General features: G+C 40.3%; 1 protein-coding gene and 1 long non-coding RNA gene across 3 annotated transcripts; both read left to right on the forward strand.

Moving 5' to 3' along the window:
- Window positions 1-2,121: 2,121 nt before the first annotated feature.
- On the forward strand, window positions 2,122-18,346 carry LOC109641361 (docking protein 3-like). Of its 2 annotated transcripts, XM_069529980.1 has the most exons (7): window positions 2,122-2,252; window positions 3,016-3,094; window positions 14,594-14,721; window positions 14,824-14,934; window positions 15,765-15,834; window positions 16,137-16,303; window positions 16,435-18,346. In XM_069529980.1, the coding sequence occupies exons 1-7, from the start codon at window positions 2,196-2,198 to the stop codon at window positions 17,350-17,352; spliced, it is 1,530 nt and encodes a 509-aa protein (XP_069386081.1). In that variant the 5' UTR covers window positions 2,122-2,195; the 3' UTR covers window positions 17,353-18,346. The 2 variants fall into 2 exon arrangements, with proteins under 2 accessions (XP_069386081.1, XP_069386083.1); XM_069529982.1 differs by lacking the exons at window positions 2,122-2,252; window positions 3,016-3,094 and adding an exon at window positions 11,357-13,516 and having other exon boundaries at window positions 16,435-18,344.
- Window positions 5,756-8,602, forward strand: LOC138411127 (uncharacterized). The gene is made up of 3 exons (XR_011243784.1): window positions 5,756-7,717; window positions 7,996-8,074; window positions 8,443-8,602. It is a non-coding gene; the product is annotated as an uncharacterized lncRNA (long non-coding RNA).
- Window positions 18,347-20,282: the final 1,936 nt, after the last annotated feature.

Here is a 20,282-nt window from a genome sequence, read left to right on the forward strand (position 1 = left end):
GGAAGCATGGCAAAGGGCGTGTATACAGATCACATAGCCCATCAAGTAGAGCTCTATAGGAAAAAGATACAGGATCCGAAAGAACAGGACCAAGAGACCCTCAGAAAACTCAATCAAATACAATTAGTGGATAGTAAGAAGAAGGAAGAGTCCATTTTGGATATCTAATCCCTTTATGTTCTTGACATTTCTTTATGTTGTTGCTTATTATTCAGGAGTTTTTAGATATAGAGTGGAATGATGAAAGGGGGGAAATGGAAAGTGTGATTCATAATTGGGAATAATATGATAATATGAATTTTAAATTTCTATGCATCTGTTGTCTCTGCAAAAGATACTGTTTGGTGTTTTCTTTTATTTCCTCCTAGAACTATATTGGGGGATATGCTGAAGGGATTAAGACGTTCAAACATGAACAATAAAAATGGACTAAAGGACTCTGAGCAAGGACACTGTGTTAACATGTCCAGAGTCACCACACCATCGACACTACACTGAGAGTCGACGCTGCGAAGGATCTGCAGTGTGATACATTATGTCTTTTCTTATATATTTGCATGTTTTTGAATTCTGATTATCTGTGATAATGCTAATGATAATCTTAGTAAAATATAAATGTTTGACTTAGTTTTTTAGTTTTCTTTTATTGCATGAGTAATACTTAACTTCTTTAATATTTTCTTTTACAATATTTCTTGAAGAATGATGTTTCTTGTTACTGGGTGAATATATTGGGACCTCAGATTTTTTGATTGTTTTGATGTCTAGGGATATTGGGGCTAGCCAAGGACAGGTCCATTGGAAGGTGCGATGGGTCGACCAGCCTGAATTTGGACATTTTTTGAGGTTTCCATATATATTTCTTTAAGTAATATTCATACACAGATTATTAAATTCTTCATTTTTGATTGGTCTGGAGTACTACGTGTGGCCGCCTGGGGTAGAGGGGCTGTGGGAGAATTTTCCTGTCTAGATTGATTGAGGGATGTTTCAGGAAAGATAGCTGCCTGACAGGTTTTTCACTCTCGCACTCCATGAAGTTACTTAATGTTGCTAAATCATAACTTTAAACATATATGTTATCATTTTTGTTTTTTGAGACTCTGCGTAGTCTCGAAGGGGGGAAATATGTGGTGTCTGAAATGCTATGTGTTGTCCTCCCTATAAAAGAAATGTATCTTTGGGTTCGAGGCCCGAATTCGAGGAATTTGAATAAAGTCTGAATATATGTTAGGGCGTTAGGTCACAGTTTTAAGGGTTACACTAAATTTGAGCTAGTGCCTTCTCTCCCTGTCACTGGAAGGATTTGAAGAGCTAGAACCAGATGTGTTTTCTTTAGATTAACGAAAACAACCCTCCTATATAAACGAGGAGTTGAAGTTGCCCCCTTAGAAGAGATTCACATTGGCCCCGAATCTCTCTCCAAGCAGACTGCAGTGCTTGTATTGATGCTGAACTTTTTTGTAATAAACATTTTTTATACACTCAAGACGGTGTCATCGGAGATTCCTTCATCATCTTCATATCATCGCAACCCCAATATATGACATTACAGCTACCTGAAGTGTCATGACAAGACATCGAAATTCACAGCCATGCCAGGGACACGCCCACAGACGAAAACGTTTTATTGAATGGCATCACCAACTCCTTTAGGCTATTTATCTATTATGGGCCTGTGTGCAAAATTTAAATGCTGTACAATGTATTTCTGTTCCTCAGCAATTGTTGAGCAATTGTTGAGCAGATAAGCATTAAAAAAGCATTGAAATATAACACAAAATGTGAATTACAATATCAATTATATTACAATATATCCAGCCATCCTTATATTTGTATTTGGGTATATGTGTTACTATGACAAACATGGACCTTAAGCTCATCTTTATTGTCAATAGCAGGCTGCAGAATTTATATGTATTAATTCTCTATCTGTAACTATTGTTGTTTAGACATAAAATAAAGTATATGTATTTGTTAGTAGATATTTACAGAAAAGTGTATTGAATTAGTCCTGAACTCTGCCCTCTTCTCTTTGCAATCACGACTGCTTCTACCTGTGTCTACACGCGTATCAGGTAAGGATCATATTCCAAGAATGTCTGTGTGGGCGTGACCCAACCCAAAGGAGGAAAAAAAGACAGAAAAGCATATACCTGTTTCCTAATCTAAAGGGCAGTGCATTTGCTTCCCAGATGGACACCTACACCAAAACAGGGAAGGTTTACCTCCAACCATACAAAACTGGCAAAGTGAGTATGGATATATGATCATATATTCTGCTGTAAAATAAATGATTATGTCAACTTCATTAGCATACTGTTAGAAAACTGATGCTACATGCAGTAAACAGTAATAGGTCACGTTAAGGAGAGATAATATACTATCCGACAAGCTAACAGCAACTGACATTCAAAACCAGTTTTATTCAGTTTCAACTGTTTGCTAACGGAATGAGACATGAGCCATAGTTTGGGATTAACATGTTGGACATGGGAACATGTTGAAACACAACAGAGCTTCTACAAAACACATTCCTGTGCAGTACTAATAGGTGGTATGCACCTATGCTGTGTGCTACTGCTTCTGCACTGTAGTACACATTTTAACCGCAATTAGCATAGACATGTTTGAATTGCAAAGAGTCCATTATTGATCACTTTTAACTGCACTGTAAAACTTACTTTTCCATTCTCTCATACTGATTCTCCTCTGCACCTGTATATATGGATGACATAGATTGGATGTGTGTACTGTTTACATCTTTTTATCAAATTTTAGAGGATTTAAACTGCTTTCATAAAGAGAAGGTTTAGTGAGAGCACATTGCAGGTGTGTGGGAATTGAAGGGGGTCTTATGAAGGAAAGCTGGAGAAAAGTATATGGAACTACCATATGTGATGTGTGTAAAAAATATATGTAAAACTGCAAAGTCAGACCGTCCTGAGCTGTCCTAACCAGTTTCTGATTTTCCTGTCATTACCGGTCATTAACCATTTATCTCTTTCTTTTCAGAATTGGAAGCCAGTGTTGTTGTCTCTGTTTCCCTCCAGCAGTAGAGAAGTGGGTCGACTGGAGATCCAGAATATCGGAGGTAGAGCAACCTTACAGTGTCTAATGATTTGTACCTAGTGTGGTGTTTTACTTTATTGCTAGGTTAGTCTTATATTGGAGGGTTTTGCCATGCATGGTTATAGTTCAGTGTTGTAATAAACACACAGTCAGATGATGTCAGGTGACATGTTGTAACAGAAAGCCTGTCACATATTAAGGAATAATGTTTATAAGGTGCAGGATTTATCAAGGAGGGGAAGCTCTAAAGAAAGACATCAATGAGTTGTGGGAAGAGTTAGGGTTAGGGTTAGGATTTTGGGGGATTAACCCATGCTTTTCACGAGAGTCAAGATATCTTGGCCTCTGCTACTCTGAATTTTTTTTTATTGTCTGTGTTTTCTACACCTCCTGAGTAAACTACTGGAGAACCCATTGAAACAAGTCTTCTTGATCCATCCCAATTAATTTTATAAATGCACTTTGCTAATACAATGCTTATGGAAGGCTATCATTTCATTGCTTCCACTTTTCGTCTGTCTCTTAGAAGAACCACTAAAAATTGACTACATCGCCCACAAAATGTTTTTTTTTAAAAGTATAATAAAAAGTTAAAATAAATAAAAAGTTATTTATAGGAGTTCCTCAAAACGTGTAGACTGTTACATATCACTTCCTGGAAAACCAAATATTTAAATAGATAGATAGATAGATGTACTTTATTGATCCCAATTTGGGAAATTATTGTATCACAGCAGCAGGTCAAGGGGATTTGACAAAGAGTAAAGAACAAAAGGCTAAATACAAGAGACGACAAAAGAAACAAGATGTAAAATTGCAGTATTTGTTTGAAACATGACTAAAGTAATAAATATGACTATAAGATGTGCAGTAAAAATTAATAAGAAAATAATATGTGCAAAACTTAAGACATATGTGTGACATCAACCACATGGTTTAACCTTTCCATGTGCTCTTTTGTTTCATCGTGGCCACTCGCCATTTTGAAAGCACGCTCATTCACTCACTCAGTCACTCACACACACACACACATACGTGCACAACTGTATATAGTAAGAACGCATTTAGTTAGTTTGTGTGTTTACACATTATTATACAACTTTATTATTTTCATAATGAATGTTTTTCATAAATGCACATGCTGTCTTTATTAATGTTGCATAAGTGTGAATTTTGCCAACCTCTAAACTGTCAAGAACTCTATATCCTTCAACTGCTAACTGGTGACGTCGTAATTAATTTAATTATTAATCAGAGTTCCAAATTTGTAGTTGGTACTTTCATGAGACTTAATCAATAAATTTGCTATCTTTTCCCTTCCTTTGAAGGGTGGTGCCCCAAGGTAGCTTTAATCAATTAAAGTTATTATTTAATATTTATAGTTTTATATTAATATTTAGTAGTTTCTCTGATATCCATATTTATTGAATGCCCAAAAGATCACCATTTAATGGTACCATGTTTAAGGTATAATAATAACGACAAAAGAGTGTGCGCTATCAGCTGTTCTTAAAATAAAGATGTGTCGTTAAATATTCACGTTTTAGTTGTCATTACAGTAAATCTTTATCTGCAGTACAATAATCTATGTTTGTTTTGGTAATATTTTCAAACTATTTAAATTAAACATTATGATACCATACAGCCACAAGAACAAACTCCAGCTAAACCAATTTCACCCTGCAGCACCGGAACATTATTTGTGAAACAGTAATTGAATATTGTGGTGGAAATTCTTGGTGAGAAATTTTAAATAATAATTCTTAGATCAAATTGTCTTTTGTGAATTTATTCAAGCAGGAAATACAACAGAGAATGTAACAAAAATAATAAGAGTATATCTAAGAATATAATTGAGAATCTTTGAGAATATATCAGAGTCTATATTCAGCTGAATAGGATAGAGTTCTCAACACCACAATGTGATGCAGAAGTCTGACAAAGAGGAGTTCACTCCTTCAGATATTTATAATATTCTCGTCATACAACTATCGTCAGACAGAGGAAACAATTTGAACAATGATTCCATTAAAGCAATCAGTAAGTCCCATCAGAGCCAGTTCTGTTGGTCACATCAGCATCTTTGTTTCTTACAAGGTCAAGGAAGTTTCGTGCACAAAAGGTAAAGGAAAGTTCATGGAGTAGAAAGGCATTACATACAAGATATAGCAGACAGTTAAAATTTCCTTTGCAAATATGACATTAATACTCACATTAACTTACACAGTCAAGTGTAGCATCAATGTTAACATTACCACAATGATAACATTAGATAACTAATGTGGTGGAGCTTAACATAAAATACTGTATTTTACTTACCACAGAAACTGGAGCACAGACTTCTTTGACTTCTCTGTCAGGAAAATCAGCTGAACAACAAACCATATTATCCATCCGATATGTGACTGAAAACTTCTCAACAGACTCGACCACGTCATGTTCAGTGACTGGGATTAGCCGGTTTGCTCAGGTGACAGTGATGAACTAACGATGACATCACCTGTTAATCAATTGATAATTATGCATAATTTCAAACCCCTCAATGAACTAGTTAGAAAAAATTCAGCCCCTTTACAGTTGTGAACTCCAGTTTTTTGTACTTCCGCATAGGCTTAATCGGTCAGTCATGGTTGTTGCCGCGTGACCTGACCGTTTGTAGGAAACAATTTCACAGTGGTGATCCAGGGACTTCTCACAGAAACTCGTGTGATCACGCAGTGCAGGATGGTGTGCAATAAGTTCAACAACTTGGGCTGCACGCTTTCTAACAGCTTCCTCCTGCATGTGTGCTCCTTCTGCGGAGGCCCCCATGTCCGTAACACCTGCCTTCACAATCCAACCACACCAGCAGACTGACTAGAATAGCACCTCAGCACACCAGTTAACCCATAAGAGTTCTTGTGCATCAGCCTGGACTCAAAATCCTTCTACCCGTATTATCCCCAGAGCTTTAATCTCTCCATTCAGACTCCAGCTGTTCTTCATCTGCACTTTATGAGATCTATCCCATAGTCATAGCTGCTGTTCTTTGAGTGCATGAAAGGTCCAGAAAGTTCATACTCACCGCAATTCCTGCGCAGACACATTGGTCTCAGCCCAACAACAGTTTATCCTCAGGGCAACCCACATCTCCGGTTACCACTTCAAGCAGGAAGATTCAAATAATTGAAAGAAATTGAGGTGAGCAGAGAACCAAATAAAAGTGTTTGCAAACAGAATATAAGGTGCATGAGTGATATGGAGAGTAAAATGTAGAACATTACAAAAGGTCAGCAAAGTAAAATTAATTAACTAATTAACTAATTAGTGAGCCTAAAATAAAAACCATAGCATTTGTATTTCAATAGAATAAGCCTTATACATTTTTAATATCTCCATTGAAACGGGTCGCACCCAGTCACAGCATCGCCATGTTGGATCGCCATATTACTACAGATCCCCTAAAAGGAGAAACCGGTCTGAGGCGACGTCTTGCATATCTTTAGTGCCAATTCTTCTGGCTTTTTGGTGGTAGGCCAAGAACAGTTTGGTGCATTACCACCAGCTGGTCTGGAGTGTGGACACAGACTGTGAGTGTGCATTTGTTTACTGAAGAAGCTGCATGAAGAACCACGTCCATAAAAAAACATAGAAGAAGAAGTGGCACCGGGAGGTTGTTATGAAAGGTCTGTAAGAAGTTTGCGAACAGAAAAGACATGGAATGGAGGAAAATACTCCCGACACACAAAATGAACGGCACAGACTTCATCTGAGAAGTGAAAGTGAAAGTTAAAGAGGTGTCATTAAACAGGACCTGAGACAGAACCGGGGACAAACACCTCGTTTTCTCCAGGATGGAAAACTACTGAGAGGCAAAGAGTTTCTGACACTGAAGTCTCCCGGTTTTCTGTTGAACAGGTAATTTACAACATCAATATAAATTTTATCTGTTGTTCAATTGTTTCGGGGTTTTTTTATATTCAAACTGATACTGTTATTGTAACTTTTACATTGTTACAAATAGATTCATATTGTGAATTACGCCTGCCGAAGATCATTGTAGTACTTGTTGCGTCATCCTAGATGTGACACGAGGGAGACTTGGAGGTAGGACTCGGTCGCAGAGTTTAGGAGAATGTTGACAATGATCAGGTCTTTATTTAACCCAAAACAATACAAAAAGACTGGCTTACAGAGGGTGCCTCAAAAAGAGGGAATGATTACAAAACTTACAACTGAAAAATCCTACCTTCCGTGAAGGGATAAGAAACAAACAACAATTAACAGAAAACCGCTCCGAAGAGGGAAAAAGCTATGAAAAAGGATGACAAAATAAATCTTTTCCTGAGAGGGAAACGCTATGAACATTAACTAAAAATAAAACTCCTACAATGCGGGACAACAATTCTAATCTAAAAAACAAAAATCTCCTCTGAAGAGGGACAACATCTAAAGATAAACTAACTACACTAACTAAAAGAGCTATCAAAACTATAAGGCAAAAGCCATCAAAAAACACTCTTCGCGAGGCAACCGACTGTGACTATGAATATCTTTCTGTGACAAGGCAAAAGGCTGGTGGCACTTGACGATCGTACAAGACACACTGGCACAGGACAAAGGGGAGACGCAGACTATAAGCACACATGGAGGTAATGGGAAACAGGTGAGTATAATCAGGATCGTGGAAGACAATCAGACCGAGGCACATGAGGAAGGGCAAGTGACCTGAAACGAGAGGAGAGTTACTTTTCAAAATAAAACAGGAAGTCACAATACAAACATGGAGACAGGACAAAAACTTAACTTGACCTTTACTGCGGCGTGACAAGATGTATTTATTTGGTTTAGTGAACTTCCCATCACCTCAGGATGTAAAATAATTTATTACAGGAGAAGACCACTGTGTCATGTATCACTTATTTTCTTACTGTTCTTTTACAGCTTTATGACCCTGATAACTTCAATGAAAGAAGTTTTGGATTCAGCTGTGTTTAGCAATGGAGTTTGTACTGGAACACAGGCAAGTCAATGAATTGAACATTGATCCCTAATGTCTTATTAACAAAAAGTGTTGTTCTTCCATTCGTGGTTATTTCCTCTCCTTTCTGGCTGCCGTTTTACCATATCCATTTAAACAAAGTTTGAAATGCTTTAGTATTATAATATTATTTGTTTGTTTTCACAGCTTGCATCTGCAATTGATTACTCACATGCACAGTCAATGTTCAAAGTTGTTTATCAGATATTCAATGGTTGAAAACTTTAAGCTTCAGGAGACTATACAATTTATTTAAAAATAAAAATATGCGTTCTTATAAATACGCACAAAAGATTTGATTATTGATCTTATTCATTTTTATTAATAAGTATTGTAACTGTTTTCAACAGGACTGATCCAGACAGGAGGTCAGCAGTCGTCCTTGATTAGCAAAGCTGAATCATGGTGCCTTTCAGAAACACCAACCTGTGTAAAAAATCAGTTTATGTATATAATATATAACATATATATAATATATATATACAAAATAAATATAGCATATCTGTTTAATGTCCCTTTTATTATTGCACTTTTCATTGAAATGTAAACCCAATTGAATAAATTGTTATAGTGGGAAATATGAATATATTTATTACAGTTTCAAAGCAAATGTGTGAAAATAGTTATAGAAAAACAATTACATTAAAAAAGATACAACAGAAGTAATAATAATAACCCTAATTATATCCTTATACACCTATATGCAGGTGTATGAATAATTGTGGTACTGTATGAAGTCTTCAGAGGGACAAGTACAGCAGCTGGGGATGACAAGATGGGTTCCCGAGCCATGTTGACAATAAATAAAATGTTGATATGCTGCGGTAACAGTGTTGTCATCCCCACACTTTGTAATGTGGTCTAACACCGTAACATCCTCCTGGTTCTGCCTGTTAAGATGTAAAAAACTTCTAGGCAGTACTGGGAGACATATGGTGGAGATCTAAATGTAGAACTTAATAAAGGGTCAGCAAAGGACCAAACTTAAAAAAAAAAGTCAATTGACCTAACAAAAATTAAGATCCAAAGATCAAATTATATATATAATGCCAACAGAAATTATAAAATGGTACAGTGACCAAACAGAAATTAAAGTCAGCTTGACCAACAGAAATTAGAGAAAAGAAAGTTCCTGTAAATTTAATGCATACATCATGAAGATCGTATGCAAAGTCACAGACCATGTATGCAATGAGTGTGGGGAGCGACCGAATGTTAAGGTTTGAAGAAAGTTCATATTGAAAATGGAAAAGTTGCTTATATTACTATCACAACCAAACCATAGAGTGATAAAGTGCACATTGAATGTAGAATGTAATAAAAGGTCAGCAAGGGACCAAATGTAAATAAACCAAACAAAAATGAAGGCCCAAAGACCAAATTATATAAAATACCAAAAGAAACTAGAAAATCTCTCCCTCCGAGACATTTTGAATGGGTGCCTTTTGGACACCGCTCCTCCGCACAGAGAGACATTTTATTTAAGAGGAAGGACAGACAAAAAATGACATCCAGCTTGGTCAAAGAGAAAGAGTGAGAAACTGTACCAGTTCAAGAGTAAGGAGAGAGATCCTGAGACAGAGAGTGAGACAGTGAGAGAGAATGACATGTATAAAAGCTGCATTTTGATAACATGATCCAGGTTGGTGAAAGAGAGACAGACTGTACCAATTTCAGAGAGACAGAGAGAAACTGTGTTGTAATGTCTTATCACCATCCATGGCATTTAATTTTTAAAATTCAGGCTTCCTGGGAACATCCTATAACTATTTGTGGATATTTTTTTGAAAATCCAGACTCCTTTGGGCTTCCTGGTATGGTCTTATCATCATCCAGGACTTTTATTTTATTTTAAAGTCCAGCCTTTTTTACACATCCCTTAGCTATCTTGGGATTTTATTTTGAAAATCCAGCATCTCTTAGGCTTCTTGGGAACATTCTGTAACTATTTGGGGGTTTTATTTTGAAAATCCAGCATCTTATTTTTACTTTTATTTAAATTTTCAAAAATGAAGCAAAATGTCCCACCCTCACCCGGTCTTGAACCCAGACTTACGTCACATGATGCAAGTGCCTTAACCACTAGGCTATGGGGTTGCCATGGATACTCACTGATCTGATGAGAAACACCTGTTGTCCCCTCATTTTAGAGAGCCGAACAAGCTTCAGACCACCCCTCATCAAATGCTTCTAACTCAAAATCTATAACGCCTATCTGAGAAATAAACACATTGTGAGAATCCCAAGACTTTGGCCGACGTCCACATATGTTTTTATTCATTTCTTAAGAGATAAGAAATGAGACCGTGAGAGCGATTTAGAAATTTAGTTTTCTCATCAGGAATAATTTTTGAGATTTACATTGGAGTCAATGGGAAAGCCAGAGTGTGCTGCTCTAGCACCAGTCTTCAAACAAATGCTTGTAACTCAAACACTATAAGTCCTATCTGTGAAATGAAAACACCATGAGAATCCCAAGACCTCCCCCGAATGTACAGATCTGTTTAAATATATAGATATATATATAGATATATATTTTTATTGGGGTGAGTTCAGAAATGAGACCGTGGGAGCTAGTCAGAATTTTTTTTCTGTTTTTCTAATTTCTGACTTTTTTTTCAAAAATTAACATGGGAGTCAATGGAGAAATGAGACCGGAAAACTTTTCTCGGTAAATTGACTCAGCCTTAACTACCGCACCAAGAGATGTCAGAGTGACGTGTGCGTAGGAAACAAACTCTAGTTTCACCAGATGTAAAAATCATGTCTGTTGGACTCCGTTTGTGGCTAGGAGAAGTGTTTAAACACAAAAAAAGTGGCTGGAAAAAAAAAAGCGGCACGAAAATGTACAGAAGCGGAAGAATAATAAGCCCGAGCAATAATAATATAGGGCTTTGCCCCATGCAATGCATTGGCACCCATACTTATAGGTCAGATGACTGAAAGGAAAATACAGTGCAAAATGCATATGTTGTGAAGACCATATGGGGTCTGAAGACCATGGGTCCATGAAGACCTTGTATGCAACCAGTGTGGAAAATAACCAAAGTGAAGATCTGAGTGCATTTTTTAAGATGGAAAAGTTGCTTATATTACTAGCACGACCATAGCCAGTGAGCGTATAATATAGCAAGCCACCACCAGTTATATTCATAATTTATCAGGGTTATCAGGGATATCAGGGTTTCAGAAATCTTTGATCTGAAAGGACAGTGTTAATGTTGGGGCGAATTTTGGAGGTGAAGGCAGAACAAATCCATAAGCCAATAAGAATACTGCATTGTGGGAGGGGATGCTATTTCTGAGAACTGAAAGCATCCCGTAAAGGAGAGACCACTGTCTGTGGTCTGGAAGAGCAGGAGGAACCTGATAGATACCTTTTAATGATAATTTGACTGCCGGATTGGAATATAAACTGGTAAAGTAGGTTTAGGAGCCAGCTAGTATTGTTTGTAATGTTAAATTTGTTGCTATGGTCACATACGGGGATCTGAGTTACGTGGTAGTGGTACGTCAGCAGGTAGTAGTAAAATCAGCTGTTCCTCACCGGGTGAATGAAGGAACGAGAGGGTGAGGGGGGAAGTCCTACTTTGCTGACCACATAATATCAACCAAATGCACTGACTTGATATTTATTGGAGAATGGGAACATTTCACTGCTTGTTTCTAGCACTAAATAAATGTACACAAACCAGAAGTCTTTTGGATTGAAGTCTTATTGAACAGCAAGTGCGTCCGGCAGGTAAAGTTTTCCCCTACTTAGCCTCTTGGCGACTATACTGTAGCGAATTTGATAGTCGCTCTACAGTAGGGTTATAACATCTTGTGTTAAACTGAATCCCTGCTACTAGTCCATGAAAGTGTGAGTTTTAAAGTGCCAGACATCCATACAATAACAAAAGAAGGCACAGACTGTGTTTACCGATTCAAATATTTAATCAGTGCCAAAACATGGAAAGGAGGAAGTAGGGTCGAACTGGACAGATGCATTGAAATGTGTGGAAATTGAAGTGGGGGAGGGAATCCGCTTGTGTTGTAATGCCCGGGCACGTGAGATGCTGTAATAATGTTGTGAACGACCCTGACCACATGATGCTTCTCATGAACGGCATTATGCCCACACATGATGAGTGCTTTTTATTAATGATATTGACTACAGCTTGGTTGTTGCAAAGGACAGAGAGTGTTTGTATTTCTGGTACTGGCCCCAGACATATAGTGATATGCAATGGGATTGATCTTGAACAGAGTGAGTTACAATTTGGGAAGGAGGGGCCAGCAGCTTGCGAGCCACTGTCCTTGAAAAATCAGAATCGGAGGGATGCACCAGCTCTTTGTAGAAGAAAGTGACGTCACTCCAGTGATCATGCAGATGGTACCGGAAATGTTGGTTGTCATGTCCAATACACAGGAAATGAAGGAGCGCCATGAGGGATGACTTGCATTGAGAAGAAAATGTGCTGAGGAGGAGACCAGATGCTGCTTTGTAATGTTTTAACTGCATGGAGGATTTTGTGATGATTTTTTTCATCTGACAGAAGGACAACAAGGTATTGAAAGAGTTTAATTTGGAGAGGGATGCACCTGAGCTGAGGGTAATCTATTAGGAGGAAATCATCCAGCAGACTGACAAAGTGACTGGTATGAACGTTGCGGATGCAGCAAAATTTTAAGAAAATGGCAGTTGGTATGTAGCCGCTTTTGGATTCAAAAGATTTCAAATTGGAAAGTTGTTGAATTGATGCACCTGGCAGCCTGTCAGTGTGCTGAGGAAACAGAGAGGGGATCGGTTTGAGACGTGAAATATCACTGAGGGATAGAGATGTGTGACCTGCCGCAGGAATTACACGAAAGAATTTGAGAGCCTCTGTGATAATTGTGTGTAATTCTTTGCTGGAAAAGGCTTTGTTATACTGATGAAATATGTTTCTTTCGCATCTCAGATTAAGATTGCCGAGTGTTGATGTTCTGCATGGTGAGGACCAGGGACTGTGTGGTGGTTGTCAGAATATTATCTGAAGCTGAAGTGGATGCAGGAGCACTGGAGAGGGACGATATGTCACTTATCTTTTGTTGGAAGAAGCCGCTTTGTTGGTCGTTTGCCGCTACAAACAGACGCAGTGGGGGGGCCAGCTGGAGTGGCTGGATCATGCTCGATCGGTGATCAGGTAGAATCGATGAACAGTTGCTTGAACTGCTGGCAGGCCTGGAACTGGCATAATGCACTGATGTTGCAGCTGAGCAATGAGTAAATCAGCCTTGTCTGGGAGATTTGTTGTGTTCACTCGGTGAAGGCTCCTGCACCGACCACCAGATGGATTGAAGGTGGACTCTTGGAGGATATCGATGCTGGGTCCGAAATCTCCTGGGGATAATCATTGTCAGACTCCAACATCAAGTAAAAACGATGTGAAAATAAGCAAGGTGAGCGAAAGATTTGCCTTATGTGCATCACTAAATGATGACTGACGAAGAAAGGAGAAGTGATTTAAAGTTTGACAGCAGCCGCATGATTGACTGAAAGAGACTGAGGCAGAATCTGATTGGCCATTTAGAAATGCCCATAATCCGCTGATTAATAGAGACACTGAGCGATTTCAGATTGATTGAGTGGGGCTAGTCTTCCTGACTGAACTTATGCTGAGTTTCATAACAACATTGCTGATTCATTGTATTGAATCTCATTTCTGAAATTCAGACTGTGAGAGTGAAAATCCTCATTCATGTCTCCCAAGAAGCCATCCTTAACAGCCTTGCCCCCTCTCTAGGTGCCATGTCTATATGCAGTTTTATCACTCACACTATATTCTATTCAAAACATCAGGTCTACCTATCTGGCCAGAATCAACTTTGTCAACTTGGCCACTGTCAACAATTAACTTTCCATTTCTCATTCCCAAGTGACAATGTTGATCAAAGGCCTGTGGAAACAGGAATGCATTCTCACTGCTAAACGCTTGCCACTTACCTCAGACCTTCTCAGCCTCTGGCATCTGCTCTCTTCGTTCAGGCTATACTGTATATCCCCTGCAGTTGACTTAACCTTAGAGGTCCTTGACCACTGGTCATCACAAGCATATCATTCCTACATCCGCAACAACCTCAACAATATCCGCCAAGCCCAAAATCAACTCAGCCCAATTCAAATCTGGTCCAACACCAGCTAGGGCAGAAATGTGCCTGAGACAGAACCCCCACACCGACTATCCATCCGCCGAGTCCACAGCATATCCTCACAGACAAGCCCAACAGAGCCATTCTTTATCGATATTTTCGTCCTTGCCCTTCACACACATTAATCCATCTGTAATCCAAAATTGCTGCCTGAATTTCTATTGAAAGATTCAAGGGTGGGTTTGAGTATTCTTGGATGATATTTTCTCTGCTGGAAATGAGGTTGTTACAAAGGATTGTATTGCTTTAGGTAAGTCTGTATGGGTTTGTATTTGAACTGGATAGACCTGTCTCTGTGTGTCTGTCATTTATCCCCTGGTGGTGCAGAAGTTGATTATGGCAGTGCAGTCAGAAGACACCACCAGCCTCTTTGGGAGAAAAACCTGAAGGTGCTCCAACTGTCCAAGCTGATCAGTGTCCTCAGACTGCCTCCAAACGCTGAGGCCTGCCCCATGGTGAGGTCATAATCTTTACATATTTATAGTCTGTTTGCAATCTTTCCATGTCGCAATAATGGTTAAATAAATACTACAAGATCCTATTTTTGCTGCTTGCAGGAGAATATGTCTGCATTTTGTGTGGAAACACAAGACAGAACATTGGTGTTTGCTGCACTGAAGGACGACTGTGTGGACTGGGTCAAAAAACTGTGTCACAGCATGTTTCAGGTGAGATGGAACAGAAATGTTTTTGTTACATTGTCACATTGTGACAAGTGTCTTAAACCTTAATCTAACCTTAATCTTTGGACCACAAATTAAATTAAATGATATGATCATAGCACCAAATCACAATATACATTATCTTAAGGCACAGTAAGGTTGAGACCTTATAAATTGTAGAGATACCCAACAGTTCCCGCAATGAACATGCACCTTGGCTACTGTGAAGAGCAAAAACTCCCACATTAACTGGAAGAAACCTTGAGCAGAACCATACTCAATGTAGGTGGCCATCCAGCAGAAAAATGGGTAACAGAGGAGAGGTAGGTGGCAAAGAGGGGGGAGCGGGAGACACCAGGAACAGTTGTGTGCGTTATGTTTCAGCTCTGTATGACTGGTTGTTATAATGAGAATAATAAGAGTGATAATTATATATGTTAATGATAGCAGCACCAGTTAATATAATAATAACAATAATAATGATGATGTTGATAAATAACTGTCATTGAAATAGAATACAAAATGTAATAATTCAATAAAAGAATAGATCTATGTTTTTAAAAATGCAGTCAGTTATTTAATTATTTTAAACAAATTCAACGAGTTCATAAATAAATAATGGAATTTTAAAATCTAAAATAAGGAATTACTTTCTAATTTAATGTATTTAATAATAGAGTCATAAATTAACTATATACAATAATGCATATTTTCCCTAATTGGTTGTTAACTACTGAATTGCTTTATTATTATTTCTGAGACACTTCCATATTCTAGTATATTTGTAATATCAGTTTTTATACAATGCCTGGTGTCCATGCATTATATTCTCTCAGGGAGGAGGTCGCTCAGGCTCAAATCAGCTTCATTTGGAGGAGAACCAGATGTATGCCTCATCAGATGAAGGTGAATCTTCTACCTCATTGATTTTCCTTTCTTTTTTTCCCACCATTTGATTAACTGTATGGAGCTAATTTCCTGCCAGAACTTAAACAAACTAAACAAGTTTTACAAATTCCCTATGATTCACTTGCACACACGGCGTGGTTTTGGATAAACAAATACACTGCATATTTCTAACAAATAATGCTTCAGAAAACAAATGCCTTCTGCATTTAATAAAAGCACAGAAAAAGAATTCCCACAAGTTCTAGACTTACTTATTTTATGTGCATAGTGATAACAGAGAAAATTCTCCTGCTTTGCAGAATTCTGGGTTCTAGTTCAGAGGACAGATGCAGCAACACGTGGTGGTCTACAGGGGTTCCACTGGCTGCACGTGGGACAGGAGTCTCTGCAGCTGAGAGAAACACAGATGAAGAAACTTGTCAGGGAGTGGCCTTATGAACTGCTGAGACGATATGGAAAAGTTAAGGTATCATTGACAATCATAATGTATCCATTTACTGATTACAAGGATTATTAACAGACTGTTTCATTGTATTTCTTTTTGAAGTGCTGCTGGTCAGAACATGCTTTATGTTCTTCTGTGTCTTCTCCCACCAGCTGGCTTTAACCATTGAAGCAGGCAGACGCTGTGACTCTGGTCCTGGAACATTCACCTTTGAGACACCGCAGGCTGAGAAAATATTTTTCCTGATCCAGAGCACCATCAAACGAAAGACTTTAGCTATTACAACAGGTTACCAAAATCAAGAGGGTAAGAGAGTTATCACAACAACCAAACAGACCAATTCCCCTCTCCACAAAATACCTGATACGACCGGTATGGCTGATATTGTGGAGAGGGACCTGAGGACAGAGGAGGGGAAATGTGCAGCTCCAGAAGAGAGTGCTCATATTCAAGGAGAACTGGTTCCACATTCAGAATGTGTATCAGCCCAGCCAGCTCCTAAAACCCTCATGCCTCTGCCATTGGTTCCCACAAATGACAGCCCCTTTGGAGGTCATCACAGTGGCCAATTAGACCCTATATATGCTGACCCAACAGAATACAACCAGTTTGTATCAAAACCACAACTTTCCTTGGCTCTGTATGTGGACCCTGCAATTGTTCTTCCACTCAAACCCCCCACTTCAAGAGCAACTGTTGCTCCCCTTCCTAGCTCCTCAATGTCACATCCTTGCTTTGACATGGATAACCCAGATTCAGTCTACTCAGAGGTTTTCGACAGAGTCAGTCCAGTCCAGAGTAAACATCTCATCATCAACAGCAAAGAAAAAACAAAGTGTTTTACAGATGATGAACCCATCTATACTGAGCCTTTGAATGAGAAGGAGAAGGTCTTCCGTAATACTGAAAACATACATGACCCTTTTGCCCACCTTTATGCTCAAGTCTGCAAGTCACCTTCTCCCTCAACCCCCTCTAACACCACCCCTCCCTGCTCTACTCCCTCTTCTTCTGTTACTGGCAACACAAATGACATGGACCAGTCAATTGATAATGTCATCATTTGGTAATCCTTTTCTGACTTAATATCAACAAACCAAAAAATGTCTGGGAACTCTGATAAGTTTCCCCTTCTCATAGAGAAAGAGATACACTGTATGAATGTGTGTGTGTGTGAATGGATGATGTAAAACTGTACCGTAAAGCTTTTTGAGTTTTCTTCAGGGCAAGAGGGCACTATATAAATGCTGACCATTTTTCATTGTGACACAAGATTTTGTGATTTATAACTTAACGAGAAGTATTGTAATTATTACTGTATTACTGAATTACTATGTTAATGTGTGTCAATCTTGGATGTAACCTGTATTTCAAATGTATTGCACATACCCTAAATATTTACTGACCAGATGTCTTTGCTTTCATCCTTATTAAGAATAATGGATGTTGGATAAGAGTGGTTAGCATGAGTCTATTTGAGTCCGTTTTCAATACATTAAATAGGGAAGTGGTGTGAGTATAGTATATTTCTGACAGGATATTTTGCTTTTGAATGCATGAGTAAGATGCTTGTTAGACATATTTAGAGTTGTAGAATAATACCTGTTGGTACCTGGTATCTGTGAACCATAGTTGGGCCTACATGTGTAGTCAAAAGCCTGACCACGTTTCCTTTGGTCTGGAGACAAAGGAGAGCTTCCAGAACTCAGTCTCCCAGGGTTCTTCATCTTCACACATAGGTGGTAAAACTGCTCCTGGAGACAACTCTCAACCATTATTGGTCACTGTGTACCCCATGACCCATGAGGTCATCAGGCCAATTTAGCCGAGTTTCCCCTCTGCTAGTTTCTCATTCCTCTTCACTCGTCGCCCTTCTCTCATCGGCCTCTTCCCCTGCCGACCTCTCCTGGAGGAGTAGGGTCTGGCCCTGCTCTCCCAGCCAGGGAGACTTCCTCCATCCACAAGCTCCTCAACTTCCAGCAGGCCTGCCTGGAGCAGACCGCTAAAACCTTCCAAAGGCAGCGACGCGAGAGCCTGCCTAAGAACTACAGCACAACTGGCCACAGATGGCGCCGTACTAACGGGTGCCTGTCGTAGCTGCTCCGTGTATTACTGTCGGTCTTTTGTGTTTTTATTACGTTTGCTGTTTGTTTTTTATATTTATTTTTGCACTGCTCTGTGCATCTTCGTGCCGCACAAAGACGAGATGCTTTTGCAACCGATTGGACACTTTTTATCACTTTTAACCGCACTTCGGTCTCTTCGGATCACTGGAAGCATGCCGGCAACACACGCCGGCATTGTTTACACCCGCGACCAGCTGATGGCCCTGAGGCACACCCCCCTCTTGGCCGGAGAGAGACCCACCATCCCGGAGGAACTAAAGAAGAGACGGCGGGGCTGTAGAGCGGGGCTTAAACGGAGGATGGCGAAGAGGAAGTTTAAGCCCTTCATCCCTGCAGTTATCACTGGAAACGTGAGGTCGCTGGCAAATAAAGTGGACGAACTGGAAGCGCTCATCAGAACGCAGAGGGAGTACAGGGAGTCCAGTATTGTGTGTCTCACGGAAACGTGGCTGCACGAGCAGATACCGGACTCCAACGTCACCATTCCCGGCTTCCAGACGGTTCGAGCCGACAGAGACACCACCGCGACCGGCAAGAAGAAAGGAGGGGGTCTCGCCGTGCTCGTGAACAACAGGTGGTGTCACCCCGGGTACGTCACCGTCAAACAGCGTGTATGCAACCCGGACATCGAGCTCGTCGCAGTCGGACTTCGTCCATATTATTTGCCGAGGGAGTTTACCAGTGTTTTCGCCATCACTGTTTATATTCCTCCATCTGGGAACGCAGCAGCAGCGTGTGACGTCATCCACACTGTAACTGCAGGATTACAAACACAACACCCCGGGGCCTTCATCGTCATCACAGGTGACTTTAACCATGCTTCCCTCTCATCCACACTCCCAACATTCTTCCAGTTTGTAAAATGTGCCACCCGTGACAATAAGACTTTGGACCTGCTGTATGCAAATGTTAAGGATGCATACAGCTCCACTGCCCTGCCACCACTGGGCAGATCAGACCACAACCTAGTCCTGCTCTCCCCATCATACAAGCCTGTGGTTCAGCGGCACCCAGTCAAAGTGAGGACAGTGAGGAAATGGACTCCTGAGGCCATGGAAACACTGCGTGGAGCGCTGGAGGCCACAGACTGGGATGCTCTGTATGAGCCACATGGTGAGGACATTGATGGCATGACTGACTGTGTCTCTGAGTACATTGGGTTCTGCATAGACAACACCATCCCCACTAAAGAGGTCCGCTGTTACCCAAATAACAAACCGTGGGTAACAAGCGACCTGAAGGCCCTTCTCAACGAGAAGAAGAGAGCCTTTAGATCACGGGACAGAGCAGAACTCAAACGGGTACAAAGGGAGCTAAAGCGCAGCATCAGGGAGAGCAAGGACAACTACAGAAGAAAACTGGAGCACAAACTGGAGGACAACAATAGCAGAGACGTCTGGAGTGGGATGAAGGAGATCACCGGCTTCCAGAGGAGAGGTGAGGGAGCAACGGGGGATGAACGACGTGCGAACGAGCTGAACACGTTCTTCAATAGGTTCAACAACAACCCCCCCACCCCCAGCGGACCCTCCACTGCCTCCACTGCCTCTACTGCTTCTCAGAGCAACAACCCCCCACCTCCCCCCACCACCCTCTGCCCCACACCACACCCGTCACCATCTCCCCCCACCCCTCCGCTGGCTTTCACCACAGACTTTTTCACACCTTCCACCCCCGGGACATCCTCACATCACCCACAGTCCCCCACCACCACCACCTCCTGCAACACACACCTCTTTGCATCACCCTCAAACCCACCACTGACATCCCCTACCCTCCAGTCTGGACTGCACATCACAGCCAGCCAGGTGAGGAGAGAGCTGGAGAGGCTCAAACACAGGAAAGCTGCTGGACCGGACCGCATCAGCCCTCGT

This window comes from Paralichthys olivaceus, chromosome 8 (assembly GCF_024713975.1).
Source record: "Paralichthys olivaceus isolate ysfri-2021 chromosome 8, ASM2471397v2, whole genome shotgun sequence".
In the NCBI taxonomy this organism is placed as follows: Eukaryota; Metazoa; Chordata; class Actinopteri; order Pleuronectiformes; family Paralichthyidae; genus Paralichthys; species Paralichthys olivaceus.